Here is a 19,288-nt window from a genome sequence, read left to right as displayed (position 1 = left end):
TAAAAGCTTTCAACAGCCTGGTCATACGCAGCACTATTCTCTGGCAACAAATAATGCGCCTGCAGCAGCAGAAACGAGTTCATGTAATTGAGGTTGGTTTGTTAAGGAGCTGTCGGATACATTTAGAGACATTTCATGATTTGATTACGTAGATGGTTACTCTGCTTAATAACGGATTTATATGCAGCGAGACAGACTTTTGAGTGCTGTATACTGATGCTTTATAAGAGTGCTTGCAATGAGGTGGTATGTGACATGGCTGTCCTAAGCTTGAGATGCGGTGCATGTGGCGTTCTTACATTATATACCGTATAATACAGATGCTATATTGAGTGCGCACTCCTATGTTTGATAGGATTATACCGTGCCTTAGATGGGGAGTAGTGCAATGTGGTTGTGATGATGCTTGCAACTAGGTATGTGGGGCGGCGCCTGATAAAGGTGATTGAGTGTTATGCTTGTGAGCAGGTATCCTGTGTACTGGGAGATGCTTTTGATGCTCGCAGTTACCGCAATGGAAAACATTTCCCAGGGCTCCTGAAGCCATGGCAATTTCATTCTTCAGTGAAGCCGTTCTCTCTGATGAGCAGCCATTCGGTAAATTGAGCAGTATCTAACTTTTAAACACTTCTCATTTATTTGCTTACATCAGCCAGCCCTCGGCTGCCATGTCTGCGCATGCGCTGGGACTGGGAAAGCGCCTTCACAAGCTCACAATGTACTCTTCTCCATTGGATGGCTGTAGGATGGAGCCTTGAGGGGCGTCTGTCGGTGCCATTTACACACCAAGTAGCCTTTTAGGCTAACATTCCTGTACACGAAGAGGGAAGGGCCTTCGATGATCTGTAAAGGATTTATTTAAAGTCCAAAAGTCACCATGGCTGTTGCTTTAAGGGCTCGCCCATACCATTTAATAAATGTTTTAAATCCTTTTAAAGGAAGGTGACAATGTTTTCTTATGTGAAAGTGACATTTCCAGGTTGAGACTTGTACCTCCAGTTACTACTACGCTACCTACAGAAGTCTCTACTGAACCCCACTTAGTCCGAAATGTAACATCATGGAAAGACATGCCTTTCATAAAAATATGAAAAAGAAGTCTGTTTTTACAAAATATTTGCGAATGTTATTAGAATGCAAATGAATATCCGAGATACCTTTTCCCGATTTAACAAAAAAAAACATATTCCGGATAACATTAAACAGTTCTAATCGTTATCTTCCCACAGTGCCCTGCATTGGTAATGTGCGATGGATATATATATATATATATACCTATTATTGAATGTATGGACTGTAAGAAGCGCTGCGTAAATTGTTGGCGCTATATAAATAAAAGATAATAATTAAAACATAGAAAACCTAGCTGCCCACGCTTGGTTAACCCATGCAGAAAAGCTGTCCTGTGTTTTTTGTTTCAATAAATTAACTTTTTATTTTCTCAAAATAGCGAACAATGCCAGTTCTTTCGTAATGTGACCTACGCAGTCCCCAAAGCTTGCACTCTAATCCTTAATGTGCTTCTTTTATTTCTGTGGCTGGCAGCCCTATAGTCCACGATTCCAGCAGTGTGACCTATACATTGATTTGCGTGCATTATTCCAGTCCAAGCCCCCTCCTCGGTACCTGCAGGCTGGGCACTGCCTGTGCGTGAAGCACACAGCTCACCGGCACGGCGAGGGTTAGCCGGCGGCTGTAACCTGAGCCAGCAGTGGTAGCCGCAGTAGTTAGAATGCCTTATCGCCCGGCGCAGGCTGCTAGTGCATACAGCATCCCCCGCTCACACCGCCTCCTCCCCCTCTCAGAGGCCTGGGGAGGGGGCGCACAGCACCGAGATCACACGCTCGCATTGCCGGGGCTCGCGCTCTGCCCTCCCAGCCCGCATCTTCCCGCGGCAGGAGTCACAACTGACTGCATCACTCGGCATGAGCTCGCGCAGCCGGGAGACAGCCGGAGCCCGACGCTGAGCACACCGGCCTGGGGTAGGACCCCTTGCTGCAGGTAGGTAGGGTGCTGCTGCTGCAGTGTAGGCCCCTAATCCTCCTGCCGATCCTTGTGAATGAAGAATCACTGTCATTGTCAAATAGCTTCCATTTTGGGCTTTTCTCTGTGTATGTATATATATATATATAAATATAGAAGTGGTGACTCTGTGTATATATGTGTGAGTATATATATTATATGTGTGTGTGTGTGTGTGTGTGTGTGTGTGTGTGTGTGTGTGTGTGTGTGTGTGTGTGTGTGTGTGTGCATATATATAGATAGATGTTTATGTGGGTGCATGTAAGCAGGGCATCCTGCAGATTCGTTCAGAATGATGGGATAACGAGAATGTTATCATTTGCCATGGAAGGCTTCTTTCTTCTCACATTGTCCCTTGAAGTTTGTGACTTCAGCAGAATGCAGCACTAAAGCCGCAGCTGTACTGCCATTCACTAAATGGCAGCATAAAGGTATAGAAAATGCTGCCCAGGGCTATATATATATATATATATATATATATAATGCTATTTGCTGTGTTTTTCTACTGTATTTCTTCCGCTAGATCATTTTTGTTGCTACAGTCTCTATCATGTCTCTCAGGGTTCACTCCAGCCCCAGTCTCTCTCCCTCCAATTATCATATGATTCCTCCATCCTTTCATTATCCTCCAGAACCGTCTATCACTGTTTCTTCCAGCCTCCCTGTCCCGCCATATCTCTGACGATCCCCCAGTCTTTCTTCCTCCAAGTATCTCATTGTTTCTCCAATTTTCTCATTATCCCACAGTCTCTCACTGTCCCCCCTGTCTCTCGTCTTCTAATTCTCTCCTTATCCCCCCCATCTCTCACTGTTCCCCCTGTCTTTGTCTTCTAATTCTCTCATTATCCCACTGTCTCTCGCTGTTCGTCTCTCTCTTTTAGTTCTCTCCTTATCCCCCCCAGTCTCTCGCTGCCCCCCGTCTCTCGTCCTCTAGTTCTCTCCTTATCCCCCCCAGTCTCTCACTTTACCCCCTGTCTCTTGTCGTCTTATTCTTTTATTATCCCCCCAGTCTATCGCTATTACCCTAATCTTTCCTTTCCGAGTTCATTTTTCCCCAACCTCTTTCCCCCATTCTCTGTTCCATCTGTATTTTTTTCATGTTTGTTTTCTGAGCCTCTCTAAGTTCCTGGAGTTTTTCCCCTATCTGTGTTTCTTACATTACCTTTGTTCCGCAGCGTCTTATGTCTCAGCTTTCTTCTCTTCTTCCCCAGTGTCATTATCTCCCTCCAGTCTCTCTCTTCGTGTACTCCATGTCATGTTCACCTGTTCTGCCAGATTCTCCATTTTTCCATGATGGTCTTGCCTTCCCCAAGTCTCACACATTCTCCTTTTGTTTTCGTATGTCTCCTTGTCCCAGCTTCCATAGGGTTGTTTTGCAAGACTAAACTTTTCTAAGATCTTCACTCTTTTGTGTTTCGGGGGGACGGGACTCCTCATCCTATGTGGCTCAGCACATGGAAGATCTCCAAAATGTCTTAAACAACCCGGTAGGAGATCCCAGTTCCTTAAGTTGATGACTATATGTGTGATGTTTTATTTACAGAAGGGATCATGCTCTAGTATAAGCTACACACACATATCAGCTAGTGCTAGACCCAGGTTAGTGCACCTCTGCAGGGTATTTCACACAGAAATGCTCTGCAAGTCACTGGGAGGTTATGTTCTGTTTTTGGTAAAATGAGCAGTAGTTTAAAACAAAACACAAAAAAAATACTTTTGTCATTTCAGTACATGTCAATGCATCCAGTCTGTGACATGTACTACCCAAAGAATGTTTCTTTCTAACAAGTATTTAAATACATCAAGAACTGGGACACTTTAATGGAATTTCCAACACGGATAGCTGCCATAATGAAGCATTAGGACAATATTCACGTTCACATGATGGTGTCAATGTTCAGTGCACGTATGTTAGCCGGCATGTCCACCACCGCTATGCTTTTCAAAGAGCGCGATCTTTGCGCATACTGCAATACGTACAGATCAATAAGGTCATGTGGAGAGTGGTCAGTTTCAGCAAATTTTTAACTCCTAAGGAATTTAAGTAATTGCATATATAGTTCAGGGGAATATCTTTGAACGGGGCTTCTGGATCTGTGAATAACTGAAATGGGCTGAAGAATAACTGGGACAATTCAAAGTATACCAGAATCGATTAGATCTGCTGCTGTACTGCACAAAGGAGTGACTCGCGATATTCTTGGCTGTGTAAAGATTACAGATTCATGAGTAATATATTTATCTCGCTGAAGAGAATGTAAGACAAGGGTCAGTGCTGAATGTAGCCTTCAAACTCCCATCATTTTGAGCAAACTGCAGGCTTACTTAAATTAGAAAGGTGTGTGGTTAAACAATCGCTTAAAACTGGCTTTTTAGGTATAAAGGATGAACTAAAGTCGAATTTTAATGCTTATATAAAAAAAAAATACATTTTTTTTTTTTGGTGACTGAGCTGAATTTTCAGACATGTTTTCCAGCATGCAGATGCAGTCTACTAAATGTCTCCGGCCTGACCTGGTTAAATACAAGCACTTGATGGGTATGGTTTAGAGGACAAGCTGGAAAGCTGCAGAGCAGGCTCATGTTTCACATTTTTTAGGGTGGTGCTTTACAACACTCGCTGCGTTTGGTAACTTTGCCCATTATGATGGTCATCTGGTTTAGCTTTAGATTTAAATGTCCTTTATCATCCTTGTAGATTACGCGTTTCAAATGTGCAGAAGCATAGTGATGCGTAAAGTGCCACTGTGTTTAGAAAAGAAAAAAAACAAAACTAACTTGGGCTTCTTTTGAAGAAGCCAGAGTTATTTTTATAATCTGCTCAGGATTTAGAGAAAGCATCTTGTACTCTTGAGGTTACGAGCTGATCTCTCTAAATGAGTGACGCCTTCTCCTTGCAGACAATGACCTGGTTGCTGGAAGTCATCTCACTGCACAACGTCACACGATTTAGACCTACATCGCTCAGAGGGAATCTTTACTATATTCAGCCTACCCCCTTGGAGTCAAAACCAGCATCTCTTCATACTTGAGCTGTGAGAGAAGATCCCTTTAGCCACATGTGATCTCATGTCGTTGGGGGGTTATTAATCAGTCCGCAGACAGACTTTACATCCCACCACTGGCAACCAAGGAATCCTAGGTAGGTCTTATGGTCACTACCTTTTAATTTCAAGGCTGAGTCATATATTAAAAGATAAAATTGACTTAGTTTATACTGCTTGCATATTAAACACAAATATATATATATATACACATACATACAATGTTTGGCCTAAATTGCACCTTCATGTGATGTAAAAGTATGTATTATAATACTACTGTTATACTATTCATAACAACTTCTCACCCATTAATGCAATAACTTATGCCCCATATGGTGATAAGAGAGGAGGTCTCTTTATCATTGAACCACCCAAGTCATCGGTGGTGAATGCTGTTGTTAAGACAGTCTGCTTATGGATCTGTCAGAAAAGACTTCGATTGTCATCATCCGTCAGCACAGCGATGTTTTACCAGGGTCAAAGCAGATAAATGTTCCTTACGGAGTAAAAAAGAAATCCACCCTATCAGAAAATGTAGCTAATTTAAATTAAATTAAAAGTAACGAGTATGCAAGTAAAGGTGCAGCTCGAAAAATGCATGTCTTTACCCTGCGCACATTTAGCTGTCTTTAATTACGGACCCTGTGTTTGTATATTCCAATGAGACATTTTACTTGAGAAAAGTGTAAGCAAACATGTTGTATGTTTTTCAAGACATTATAAAAAAAAAATAGAAAACAAAATCTCAGATGTATAACAAATCCCTCGTTCAGACAAGTTAAAGGGAATTAGCTAGTTTCAAGAATAACGCAGCATTTTTAGCAAATGTTTAAAAAATACATTGTTCATCTTACAGCAAAGCAGAATCCTTTGGTACACAATAAATGTGTAAAATTCTACTTATAATTTTTTTGCAGGTTATCATGCCTAACTTTAGCGCGTTGACTGTTGCCATTTCTGCGACAAGCTTCGTTGTGTCTCAGCTTCTATTCCACGTTGGAAGTGCCTGGTTCTCAACGCTGTTAACATGTGGCTTCAGTAAACTTAATGCGAAGCAGAAGATTGAATGGAATTCCAGGTATGGTAAAGAAAATATCATTTTCTTAAACAAATGTATATAGAAAGTAACAGGAAAGAAAGCCGTTTTGGATATTTCTCATGGCAATAAAGTAGCTCTCCCACTTACCTAGTGATACGGCCTTTAATTGCTGCCTAAGCAGTTGTAAAATATCATTTTTTACAACGTCAAAGCTGGGTTATAATGAGTGGTAAAAGTGGAAAAATCAGTAGGACCTTTTTTGGTTTGGTTGGGTGACTACGCCATGTCTAAATCTACATCCTAGACATGATTGGTATATATGTGTGATTTTATATATATATATATATATATATATATATATATATATATATATATATATATATTTATAAAATATTATTTTTATTTACTCTATATAGTAAGCTTGTGAGCAGGGCCCTCTTCACCTAATGTATTGATCTGTCTTGGTCTGTCAATTCTAGTTTTTTCAGGCCCTTTGAATGGATGGACTGTTGCGTTGCATAAATTGTTGGCACTATATAAATAAGAGATGATCTAGTTTTTAAAAAGTCTTTAAGGCACTGTGCAAAGGCATATTGCTTTTGTAAAGACACAGTGCTTGACTGTATGTGTCCCTTCCCACGGGTGACATGTGAAGATACCTGTTCGTCTTGACGTACAGGATTCATTCACTAAACCCGTGAGTAAGGAATTCAGACTCAACCAGGGAGAAGGGGACGCTTATTGATTTACTGATTCCTGAGAAAAAGGTGTAGACCAATTCACAAATTAACTTTATAGTAGAGAAAAAGCACACCCGTGATACACAAACATTTGCATCTTTACTGAAAGGAATATGCATCGCGATAGAGATATAGACTTTGGTGCAGATAGTTTGCCTGTTTTTTCCTGCTGCTGGTCCTTGGTCTTGTCTCAGATTTAAGATGTTTAAATTCCCTTATGGGATTGCATTGCTTATCGTGAGTCTCTTGGTCACCCAGAGTTCTCCTCTGCTTTAGAAGTCACAATGTTCCAGCCATGAGTCCTGTTTCTTCACAGCCCGCTTGTTAATGGGATATTTACCAGAAATGTGAATGACCCACCCGACATCTCCAAAATGAACCGGAGGTCCCAGAGTTAGTATTGATAACCCATTGATACAGGAGTTCAGTGCCCTGAAATGTGACGACTTCCAGGACAAAGCATGAACTATGCATCTTGTGTTTCTTCCACTAATGGAGAAAGCAAAACCTTGGGGGGAAAACCGGTTTCATGACCAGTTTCTTTTGTCGTTTGGCAAATAGAAAATCCTACTGTGCAAGATCAGCCGCCGCGATATATACGTACCTCCTGTAAACTCCTGGAATCTCAGCTGATTGCCGTCCCTCCCGATTAGATTTTGATCTCTGCGTTAAAACAATTTGTTGTCTGTGTGAAGTCTGCACTAAGCACGTCTGTCCGAATATGACTGCATGAGGGAATAAACTAAACACTTTACCATCTGTTGATTTGGTTTCAGATTATCTATTAGCTTCCTGCACTTTATAATAAGACACTTCTTGGCCCGGCTTTCACTGCAGTGCAGAAATGCTGTTCGGGCTTCAATTTCACTGACGGTGAAATGTAGGTGAAATCTGATCGATCTATTAGGAATTTAAAGTGGCGTTCTGTAGTCTTGGCAACCAGGCAAATTTAGATTGTATTTTGTGGTATTCTGGCTAAAATGGATGTTCAATGGCTTTTTAAAAAGCAATTAAGCAAGAGAATATTAAACAAACCTTTATTAATAGAAATTTCAAATTAAAATGTTTTAGAATCTTAGTTCTGCTTTAACACAGCTTTAAGTCCTACGGGAACTTTAGATGATTAAATACAAGTTGATATACCATAGTGCACTGCAGCTTTTAAGAATATTCTTCTATCTCTTGCCAATCAAACAATTCAGCATCTATTAATGCAAGATAATGCACGTGCCCGGGTGATGTTCAGCCAATATACGGAAGTCCAAGAAATGAAACATACTCATGGGACTCCCGAGTAAGAATAAAGCCAATCTTCATTACATCGATGTGATAAAGATTGGATTTTTCCTTATTTGAGAGTCCCATGAGCATGCTCAATTTCTTGGACTTTTATAAATACCTTTTGGGATGCGGGTATATGTGTGTGTATATATGTATGTATGTATGCATGTGTGTATGTATATATATATATATATATATTTTTTTTTTTTTTACACTATATGGACAAAAGTATAGGGACACCTGACCATATTACAACATTGCATTCTGAATACATAGACATTAATATGTAGTTGGTGCCCCCTTTGCAGCTATAACAGCTCCCACTCTTTTGGGAAGTCTTTCCACAAGATTTTGGGGTGTTTCTGTGGGAATGTTTGCCCATTTATCCAGTAGAACATTTGTGAGATCAGAGACTGATGTTGTATGTAATAAATATACTGTGAAGAGGGAGGAACAGGCACAAAACCACTCTACGTAGATTTGATAGGAAACCTATGATTGTTTTAATGATGGGCACGTGTGCTAGTAAATAAAGTAACTGTAGAAGGGACTAGCAAACAGTCATATATGACATGTATTGCATCTTGAGGCATGCAAATTGCTAAATATACTAGCCTGTAAAAAAAGTTAAGCCCTGTAATAATTATGGATCGTATGAATTATGGATAATGAGTAGATGCATGTTTTTCACTGTTTAATATCCTTCAAGTTTTTGGGACATACCTCTTGCTTATTTTGTTGTATGTTTAGTTGCCCGTTATAGGATTTTATAAGGTTTTTGTTTTGGTGACACTCTCCCGAAGCCTTGTCCATCTGGTTTGTAAATCCTGGTCTGTGTATGTGATGGGGAACCCAACCATGGTGGGTGGTATGTGGAAAGTTTTTGGGGCTCAGGGTGGCTCATACAATAGACTCTGCTAACGACACCCAGCTTGTAGATTTAGATACAGTTCCAAAACGGTAGCGTTCACAGAAATATACCAAAATTGTAGGCTGAATAGAATAATCACGGCTGTCTTTTGGTAGTTATCAGGTTTGTGTCCGATGTACAGTATGTATATAACCTGCATCACAATTCTTTGTTTTTAGGACAGTGTCCACATTCCATGCATTGGTGGTTGGATGTTTCTGCTTGTATATTTTAGTATATGATGATGCTGTGAATGCTGACCCTGTATGGTAAGTACTACTATATCCCAATTGTTTTTATAGGTCTCTGTTAAGGATAAATTGGCTGTATCGTGAATACTTTGTTACAACAATGAAACAAATTGACGGGAGATAAAGAAGCATTCCAACTGGTTTAAACCGCTTTAAAGTCTCAACCCTTAGCTAGTCCTTGGACTTCATCTTACGATTCCCGATAACCATGTGTCGATCCCATGCAGATTTAAATTCCCTTATTAGGTTATCTGTCAATTCTGCTGGGAGGCTCTTCCACTTATCTACCTTCCTTACATTACATAACCAGTGTAGTTTTTTTTTTTAATTTATTTTCAATTCAGAACTTAGTCCACCATAACCTGCAGACAAGTAGTAAATGATCGTAACGCTTATTTAACAGCAAGGCTTATTTGTGACAACTGTCATCCCCAAATTAAAGGTTATCCATTTTTGCCATGTATCATCCAACCTTACAACCTACCTGGAAATATTATCAGATATAGCAGCCTTTTTATCAGACTAATTTGAATACCTTACAAGTGTTATTTTACAATTTTATTATATCAATTTATTTAATATGTTGTTACATAAACAAATATTTAATAAAAGTAGAAATCTAACCATATAGTTTTACTGTAATATCCTAGAAGGAAACTTCTCTCCTGCTCTATTTACATGCGGTTCCTACTGTTAATGTAATCTGGAACACTATAAATCAGACAACAATGTATTCATCACCTCGGCCACAGGTTTCATTAGGAAGTTGTTATTTTTCATGGTGGAAACTATTCATAAAGAACAGGGCTGGAAGTGTTTATTATGCCCCCTTCTTACAAACAATAAAAACAGACTCTGTGATCCCTGTCCTTTGAAACTTGCCCTTTATACAGATTGGTCGACTGTGCTTTGCATAAGTGATAAATTCTAATCTACAAGACTACTAAAGGCAGGAAAGGAAAGCGTTAACATATCCGTTTACGGGTTTTACAGGGGTGATCCCTCCATGGTCAAGTTGAATGTTGCAATAACCTCAGGATACCTCATCTCAGGTAATAATTCTGTGTTCTGAACATATTGTTTATAAGAGTTCTTAAAATAATTGGTGTATTTTTAGTGGGTTTATTGTTTTATCTCATAGAGTTGAGTTGTAGTATTGTGGTACCCACTTTACGTACGCACGGTAAGTAAATGAACACCACTGAAGTTTTGTTTACTTATTTTCCTAGAAAATTGTAGCCCCGACTATATAAGTATTGCAAAAGTAATAGAATCTTGCAGAATCTTATAATACTGTTAGTCAAATAAAAGAGGTATTATAAGATTCTTCAAGATTCTGTTACTTTGCATCTATATTACTGGATTAATACAGTTATTCGTAACTGGAGTCTGGCCCCAATCCTTAAAGCCAGTATTAAAACCTCATGCTGACGAGTCCCATAAAGGATGAAACTGCCGTCCATGAGTGGCGATCTGGCTACTGCACCTCTTTCCTGGGCTTTGTTTAACGGCTGTAGTACAGCAGACATTTGCCCTCAAGGGATCCGTGTATAAAGAGGATATAGAGGCAATAAAGGTGACCATTATTAACCTTGTTTGCATACGCCTACCCAGAATCCCCTGCACTGGCGGTAGAACCATGAGATTTCTGTGAGAAAAGCATGTCTTCTGGCTTGTCTGGTGGATGTAGCAGAGGAGTTTTCCATCACACTTTTTTCTGATTAGTAACAAACATATTGGGTGTATACCGAAAACATTATCCCCGCTACAATCATGGAATTGTTTTGCTGATGGGCTGTATTGTGTGCTTATGCCTCGTGGTCTTATTGGATCAAGCAAACAAAGAATGAAACCGAAACAGATCCATAAACGCTACTTTAACACTTTCATCAAGATACTTATACTGGGCATATGCAGCTCCATTGGCAGAAATGTTAATAGCCCTTGAAAAGCTTCATGTGTCTACACTAAGTAGAAAAATACATTTAAAATGGTTAAAAGAACACAAAAATAGCAACAGTGAAGTGAAATCATATCCACAAAGAGACTTTCATCATATAGGTGTATTTATTGTGTATTTATAAGATCATGCTTTTTTAGAAAATATATTTTGTAACATTATATTTTATTGTCTTGCAGACTTGTTACTTATTATTTGTTACTGGAATGCGATTGGGGATAAATATTTTGTCACACACCATGTAGCAGCTCTGTATGCTTACTACTATGTACTGGTAAGTGCCGTATTAACTCATGTTTTAGTAGTACAGGCAGACAAGATGTATGAGAATGCCCAGAGATGAACTCCTTCAGGATTAGCGTGTGCAATCTACTGCTAGTAAGAAAGTGTTGGTACCATTAAGTTTAATGTCCCTGACACCCCTGTCATATACTTTCAAATAAAACCACACACATGCACACACACACACACACACAACTCTTTTCAGAGAAGAGGAGAGTGCATATGGGGGGATTTTGCGTAGTTCCCCCACCATGGATTTGCAAAAGCAACACCACAAAAATATAATGGGACCACACAGCTGCCATGTGGATTAAGGTGAATATGATGGCTGGAGTGTCAGTTTAAATCATATTACATTAATACATTTTTAATGTTCCCTGAGAGGTTCAGTTAAATAATGAATTGTGTATTGCACTAGACCTAGAATACAGATAAAGTATATCCACTTATATTCAGTAGCACCAACAGCCCCTCCGGCGTATAACTGGGGGTAGATTGTCCTTTTGAGCAGTCAGACTTCCGGGTGCTCCATGGTCCAGTTGGGAAGATAACAGTGGTGGGGGGTGGTTGGGGCACTGCCCTGTGTCAGGCATAAGGCAATACCCTGCCAATGTTCTCCACTGACTAGTATATACATATAATTACAAAACCAAAAACTTTCAAAATGGGGTGATTTGTTATGTGTAACTATATTTCCCATGGGACTTGTCACAAGCCTAGATCGATGGAAGGAACAGATTATGACATCATATTATAAACTATTCCTATCACTTTCTGCTGAATAAACTATTAAATGTTGTTCCAAAGGACGTCCGAATGAAATAAAGTAAATATAATTTTTAGTTCTTACTAACACAGGCTAGACACAATTAAATTACATATACGGACACACGCACGCGCACGCTTAGGAGTTCATACCTGGTCATTCTTATAAAATGGCTGGTGTCGTCTGAATGTTTTGCTGCCAGAATTACCTGTGGTGTAGGGTGGCCATATTTCCCAAACTGGTGATTCTTAAGGAAAATGCTTACCTCGAGACTGCATTCAAATAAATGCTGTTTTGCATGAGGCGTTTTGTTAAGCAATCCTGGTTAAAGGGGAATTCTGTTCACCCTTCTGTCATACCAAACAGGTCAGTCTGGTGTCAATCTCATCAGCAATGTTTGCATGGAATGCTGAAATCTTTCTAACTAGCACAGAATGGGTTAACAATGGGTTAAAGTAGGCTCTTTGCATGATGACTACGTGATGAGACTAGTTTGAAGTAAGATGTTGACTGCATGCTCTGCTTCTTGACTGGAATGTACACTGCATGTACAAGAATGATATTTTACTGTAAAAAGACTGAGAATCGGCCATAACTTCAAATACATAACAAGTGTTAAAATATTGTAAAGCTTCTAATGAATCAGTGGAGCATAAAGCCATTGGAATACATTCAAACCGTGGTGGTGTAAGGAACACGCATCAGCGGGAGTTCTTCATGCAAGAGTCACGGCTAGAACACCATATAAGATGTCTTAGTTTTTCGTTCTCATTTTGGGGCTGGAATGGTGCTTTTTTCTCTTCCTAAATTGTCCTGATTTACCTTTAAAGCTCATAGTAGGTTTTGGAGGTAATTTGAATGATTACAGACACTTACATAAACCTTTGCTGGGCAACTCTAAAGGAGTTTGTTACTTTTGATCTTTGATCGTAATTTGAATAAAGTCTTTTTCTTTGATGAATTGCTTACTCCTGGATTTAAGATGTTTTGTCAAAACCGGTGAATGTTTCCATGCGAAACCAAGACTGATAACCTTGGATATTGTTCCACTAGCCAATTTCAACTTGCCGGGGCTGATTATAGCGTTTTCAATTGTATACATTGTTTTGCGACGGCTGTTCAATCCACTACAATGGTTCATTTGAAAACTCATATTTGCTCCTGGGGTTTGCAGCTTTTCGGGTAATAAGAATTACCTGGTTCTTCAATGTTTTGTCTTTGTAGTGGGGTCAGATCATTAACTGAAATAAATGTTTGTTATTCTATCAAAATAATTCTGGATAGATAAGAAGCACCGACATGTGTTCTGCTTTAACACCATGTTCCGTAGAGAGAACGGCAGCATAAAAAAACGACGTGTGAAATATGGCACAAAGAATGATGCCCTTCAAGTTTCTATTGATCTGATGCTTTTGTATTGTCTAGATTCACAATGACCTTCTTTAGTCAAATGCAGGTCATACTGCGTGTGAAACAAATCTAGATGTGGATGGTTGTTATTTAAGGTAATTCTACATACAAATGCATTTTTTGATGGTTGAAACCGCATTTACAGTTTTGATTTACTGAGGCTATGTATATAAAAAACAGGTCAGATTATTTAATTGGTTGCTATGGTTATAAGACAGTTTATCTTTTTTTTTTTCTTTTTTCTATACATTATCTCCATACTTTAGAGCAGTGGCGTAACGGCCTGAGATGGTGCATAGGGGCTGTGGTGGGGAGTAGGGGACAGGGACTGTGTTGGTGGATAGGGGCTGTGGTGGGGTAACTGGGGCTGTAATGGGGGACTTGGTGGGGTAACAGGGGCTGTGTCCTAGTGGGGGACAGAGGCAATAGGGACAGCAGAGCAGATTTTATATATATATATATATATATATATATATATACATAATTAGTACACTAAAAAATATATACTTACCTCATAAAAGATGAGGGAGTGGAAAGGCTGTCCGCGGGCTGCAGCAGGAAGAGGGGAGGAGCAATCAGAGAAAAACTTTATTCAGCTCCCACTAGGAACAGACAGCGACCACAAAGCAATCAAGCAACTTGCTTTACGGTCGGGGAGTAATACTAAAGTACATGCCGGAGGCTGCCTGATGGCCCTGATTGTTGCGGCCGCAGTCCCGACAGCCTGCAGCTCGCGGATTGCCGCTAGAATGTGTAATGCAGCCCCAGGAAAGTGACATTTTCCCGGTATGCATCCAGTCCGGCCCTGACCCTCCGCGACCCACTAAAGGCAGGGTCGCGACCCATGAGTTGAGAACCACTGCTTTAGAGTGTGGTAGAATAGCCCTCCAGCAGATGTGGTGGAGGTTAACACAGTCAAGATGTTTTAATAATTCATCATTGTATTAAACCAACCTTGCACTGGGTAGGCATGTGGCAATCCTGGATATAAGACAAAACCGAGGACCACATTATTTTGAGGTTTTTACAGCAGAGTACGTAAGCCGAACTGTTCTTATCTGCCATCCATTTCTATACTTTCCGTATCATGCTCCATGTAGGAGTTGTGTAAAGTCAGGAACCAGTGGGTTGCAGATACTACACCAACCATAGATTAAAGCCTGCCAGATAAAAAGGCCCATTAGAAATCAAGACGTTCCCAGCTATGGCTGGTATGTTACGGTATCGTATCACACGGGGAACATCACCAAGCAGTGCTGGGTACAATGAAGGACTTAGTGGTACTCTCTGACACGGACCAAGTTGCCTTGCTCCCGATACATGCGATGCTGTTGTGTTGAACGTCACACACAGAATGATTTGTCACCGCTGTCTTCATTACCCTGTTTGTTGGCCTGAGGTTGCATTGGATGTTAGAAAATTATATCTGGATAAAACACCAGGTTCATTTTAGTTATTTTCATTGTGTTCTATTTCATCCCGTCACTGTTTCATGTACAGTTATTGTGACCTATGGAAATGGCAATAAGCCACTGCTTTATATATAGATGTTAGCGGAAAACATGTTTGATTCCTCTTCAGTTTAAAGGCGGATGGTCGCTTAGTGTGGGTATAATTGGAAACATGGGTCATCTTAATATTGCTGCATCCAGTCAGAACATCAGGATACTGATATGGAATTATAATGTAGTCTGTAATGGTGGCATGCCAATGGTTTTCTCTGTGTGTTAACTTCACTAATATTGTAGCCTTTCATTACTAAACATTATAACATGTGGTCTCTTCTGCTTTTCATTGTTCAGCTTCCACAAACATCAATTAAGCCATCCGTGTTCTTGTCTGTGTGTAATACTAAAATCTAAACCAAGCTATCACCCTGCTTGGGCATATGGATTTACCAGTATGTACGAGTATGAGTATAAAGGACTGTTCGTACATGTACAATTTCAGTTACCTGTTGCATTTTAGGTTCATATTCATTCCTGGTGCTGTAAGTATTTTCTTCGAGGTGATCGGTGTTAATACAGACCTATAAACTTATACAGAAAGAGGAATTGATCAAGGGCGGTGGGAAAACCCTGAGTTCCTTCCTTCAACTTCTTTCCCTGTTTCTCCCAGATCTTTTTATTATTCCCCCCCCCCCGGGTTATCCCGTCTTTGCAGTTTGATCCCATGACATGTTTTGCCTCTGCATCTAACTGCCTGTATATCTGTCCAGATTCTCTGGCCTCTCCCTGCTTTCTTTTTCTTTGGTATGATCCAGATCTCCTGGTTCCTTTGGTCTTTACCTTGTGATAACTACTATTTGAGAGCCTAAATGAGTTATACTGGGGAATAAGCCTCCGGTTCTATATTTCTCATGAGCATTTCTGCATTGTAAATGCCAGCTACCTATAAACCGCATACTAATGTCTGGGAATATAGGTAATGGGCATGTCTAATATTTTGTTGTCCTTTTTAGCAGTGAACACTTTATTCTGCTTTGAGACAGGAATATTTGTTGAGGAGTCTGTTTTGGTTTCACCCAATTCAGTAGAAGCCCGCTTTGGATTGTTAATTTATTACAAAGCATAGGAAGTGGTTCTCAAATGGTTGAAAAAAAATGGTAAGGCTGAGAAAACCAGATACAATCTGTCAATTACATGGGTAAGATGTGAAAAAAATAGTTATTCTCACTTTCAAAATCTATCATACAAGTACAAAATTTATTGCAATTATTTCCTTTCCGTTGCATTTAATTGTTCCACTTAAGTGTTCCTCACACACCCCGTCCACAGCACACTCGGGCTATCCCCTTGCACACAACACTGTGCAACAGCACCCTCTGCCCCCATTCCTGCATACAATATAACGCAGCAGCCTCTCTCCTCCCCGCACTATCGTGCAAAGTCTTGGTGTGATTTATATAACTATAATCATATAGCAAGGTCTAATCATTCAATCAAGTCCTGCCCAGCATGATTTCCACAGAGGAATCTTGTGTGTGTGTGTATATATATATGTATGTATGTATTTGTATGTATGTATATGTATATGTGTGTATATATATATATATAATGCGCACACACACCATAATTCATGGCCTTAAGATTTTGTGCAAAGTCTACAATTCATGATGTTTTGTCTTAATACTCATTATGTATTTTATATGGTAAAAATCCTTACTTTTTATTACAGGGTGAAGGAATGTTACCCTATTTTGGTAATTTCCGTCTTCTTGCTGAATTTTCCACTCCATTTGTTAATCAAAGGTAAATATTTGAAATACAAGCCCAAAGGCAGATATATGCGCAGTATATATCAAAAATGTAGTATAAACTTTTACTCTGTGCAATTTTTGCAGGTGGTTCTTTGAAGTGCTGGGATACCCCAAACACACTCTGCCTAACATGGTCAATGGAGTCCTGATGACAATCGTTTTCTTCATAGTGAGAATAGCTGTTATACCTACCTACTACGGTCGTGTCTTTTCAACATTTGGCACAGAGGCATTCGCCAGGCTGGGACTCGGGGCACAGTGCGCCTGGATTATCTCAAGTGTTTCGCTGGACATTATGAATGTCATGTGGATGATCAAAATTACAAAGGGGTGCTACAAAGTCCTTTATCACAGTGACGGGATACTCGCCAAAACACAAAAAAATGGAAAAGCGGAGTAGAAGGAACTTCGATCTATGTCTTCCAACCAGCGGCTGTTAAGGACCCTCCCTGCATGACTTTCTTTTACATGCAGAAAATCCAATTTAACTATTTAAATAGCATAGTGGTAGGGGGTGTGTAAAAATCCTGTGGCACGAATAGGATGACAACTACTATAAGATCAACTATTACCGTTTTTTAGTATCTGCGCCCGCTCATCAAACCATATACCCTTCTATGAACACGCTGTATTAGATAGAAGAAACATTTTTCTTCTCTGTGAATGAAACTTCTGTGTCATTGATTAGTCTGCTTAGCGGTAAGCTGGTCACAGTACCTTGTTGAACATAGCTTTGATATTTCAGTCAACTTACACTAAAAAAAAAAGATTTAAATCCAACTTGGAGGAAGGCTGTTTTTGTCAGAAACTTTAAGAAGCAAATTTGCTTCCTAATGCACTTGGCAATGCTTGAATGCTTTATTTTGAGAATTGTGAAGCACCTGGGGTCTTCTGATTCCACGGGTCAACTCAAATGTCCCATTGGGATAGCTACAATTTGTCCCATGCAAAGAAACTGTTGAAATTTCCATCTCTGCTCTCGTATTTGTTGTGAAACACTAATAATGCCGGAGTACTCTTGCGTATCAGCAACGGTACTACGTTTTAAAGGATTCTACATTAGAACACTCTGACACCTAAGGAAAATCTGGTCTAAAAGATGACTTTCACCAGTTACAAACAGAATATTTTTATTCTTTATTGCCTCTACAAACATCCTGTATGCGGATTGAAGAATTTTGGTTGTACATACTCTGTATGAATAATTTGACGCAAGTACATCCTTGAGAATATGTGGTGGTGGGGGGAGGGGGAATGAAGAACACATACTTTCAAGGAACAAATGAAATACCTGTGTGATTACAGCAGGTAGCTCAAATATTCTTCACTCAGGATTTTTTGATAGTGCTTATTTTATAAATGTATGTATGCTTCAGGAATCTGTATTGTTTAAAATGTTTTGCTGATGATGAAAAAAGAAACCCTCAAAAAACTGATCCTGGCATGCCTAGTCATTGCATTACACTGATAAACTAAATAATTAATATGGTTTTGAATATTTAATGATTTTTACCTCGAATTCTGTAACACAGGAGGCTGTAAAAGCTTTTTCCATCACCTCAAAGTTTTTTTTTTTGTTTGTTCAAGCATGACTGATGTACTTTGGGAACTTTTTTTTTTATTTTGTTTTAATTTGTTGTGTTTTTTTTTCCATTACAGAATCATAAAGTATTTATCATCATTGAAGGTTTAATTAAATCATTGTTCTACTATGCGATAACAGTAACACTTAATATACGCCTAACATTTTTTTGGTGCCTCAATGCACAATGAAATATTGTTGATTTTGTCATAATAATAAAATGGCAATAACGAAAATTACTATTTTCCTAGTTTAATATTGTATGCGAACGGTTGCTCGACTGCAACAGAATATAAGATTTTGAAGGATTAAGTGTTATTTTTGTGAACATGTGTTTGCTCCTCAACAAGTCTACAGCTGTAAGTGCGTTGTACCCATTTTATGTTTACTATGTGATTTTGAATAAGAAATGCAATAAAATTTTCTTACAATTCTTGTTTGGTGTTTTGATGACAGAGTAAGTATAATAAGATTAAATTAATTGCACAACACTTTTCTTTAAAGCTGTTATTAGACCATAAATGCCAAGGTATTGAGAGAGATTCATACTTTATAGCAGTAAGGCCCAGTACCCCCTTCTGCCCCATATGCTGCAACTATTTCCACCCAATACACATTTATATTCTATTTATGTACTTTAGTACATACCCACCCCAAGTAAAAGACCAGCTTTAGAGGTTAGTAATTATCAACGAACGTATCATCCAACCAACATTACCGTATTTGCTCGATTATAAGACGA

The 19,288-nt window shown here is 39.3% G+C and overlaps 1 protein-coding gene across 1 annotated transcript; it reads left to right on the top strand.

Annotated features, from left to right (window-relative positions):
* Positions 1 to 1,823: 1,823 nt before the first annotated feature.
* On the top strand, positions 1,824 to 18,978 carry TLCD4 (TLC domain containing 4). Its single transcript, XM_053470395.1, has 8 exons — positions 1,824 to 2,001; positions 4,923 to 5,164; positions 5,984 to 6,144; positions 9,216 to 9,305; positions 10,281 to 10,339; positions 11,427 to 11,521; positions 16,883 to 16,956; positions 17,049 to 18,978. Exons 3-8 carry the CDS (start codon positions 5,990 to 5,992, stop codon positions 17,362 to 17,364), a joined length of 789 nt encoding a protein of 262 aa, XP_053326370.1. The 5' UTR covers positions 1,824 to 2,001; positions 4,923 to 5,164; positions 5,984 to 5,989; the 3' UTR covers positions 17,365 to 18,978.
* The last annotated feature ends 310 nt before the right edge of the window (positions 18,979 to 19,288 follow it).

This window comes from Spea bombifrons, chromosome 6 (assembly GCF_027358695.1).
Source record: "Spea bombifrons isolate aSpeBom1 chromosome 6, aSpeBom1.2.pri, whole genome shotgun sequence".
Lineage (NCBI taxonomy): Eukaryota > Metazoa > Chordata > Amphibia > Anura > Pelobatidae > Spea > Spea bombifrons.
This window is presented reverse-complemented; position numbering and strand designations above follow the sequence as displayed.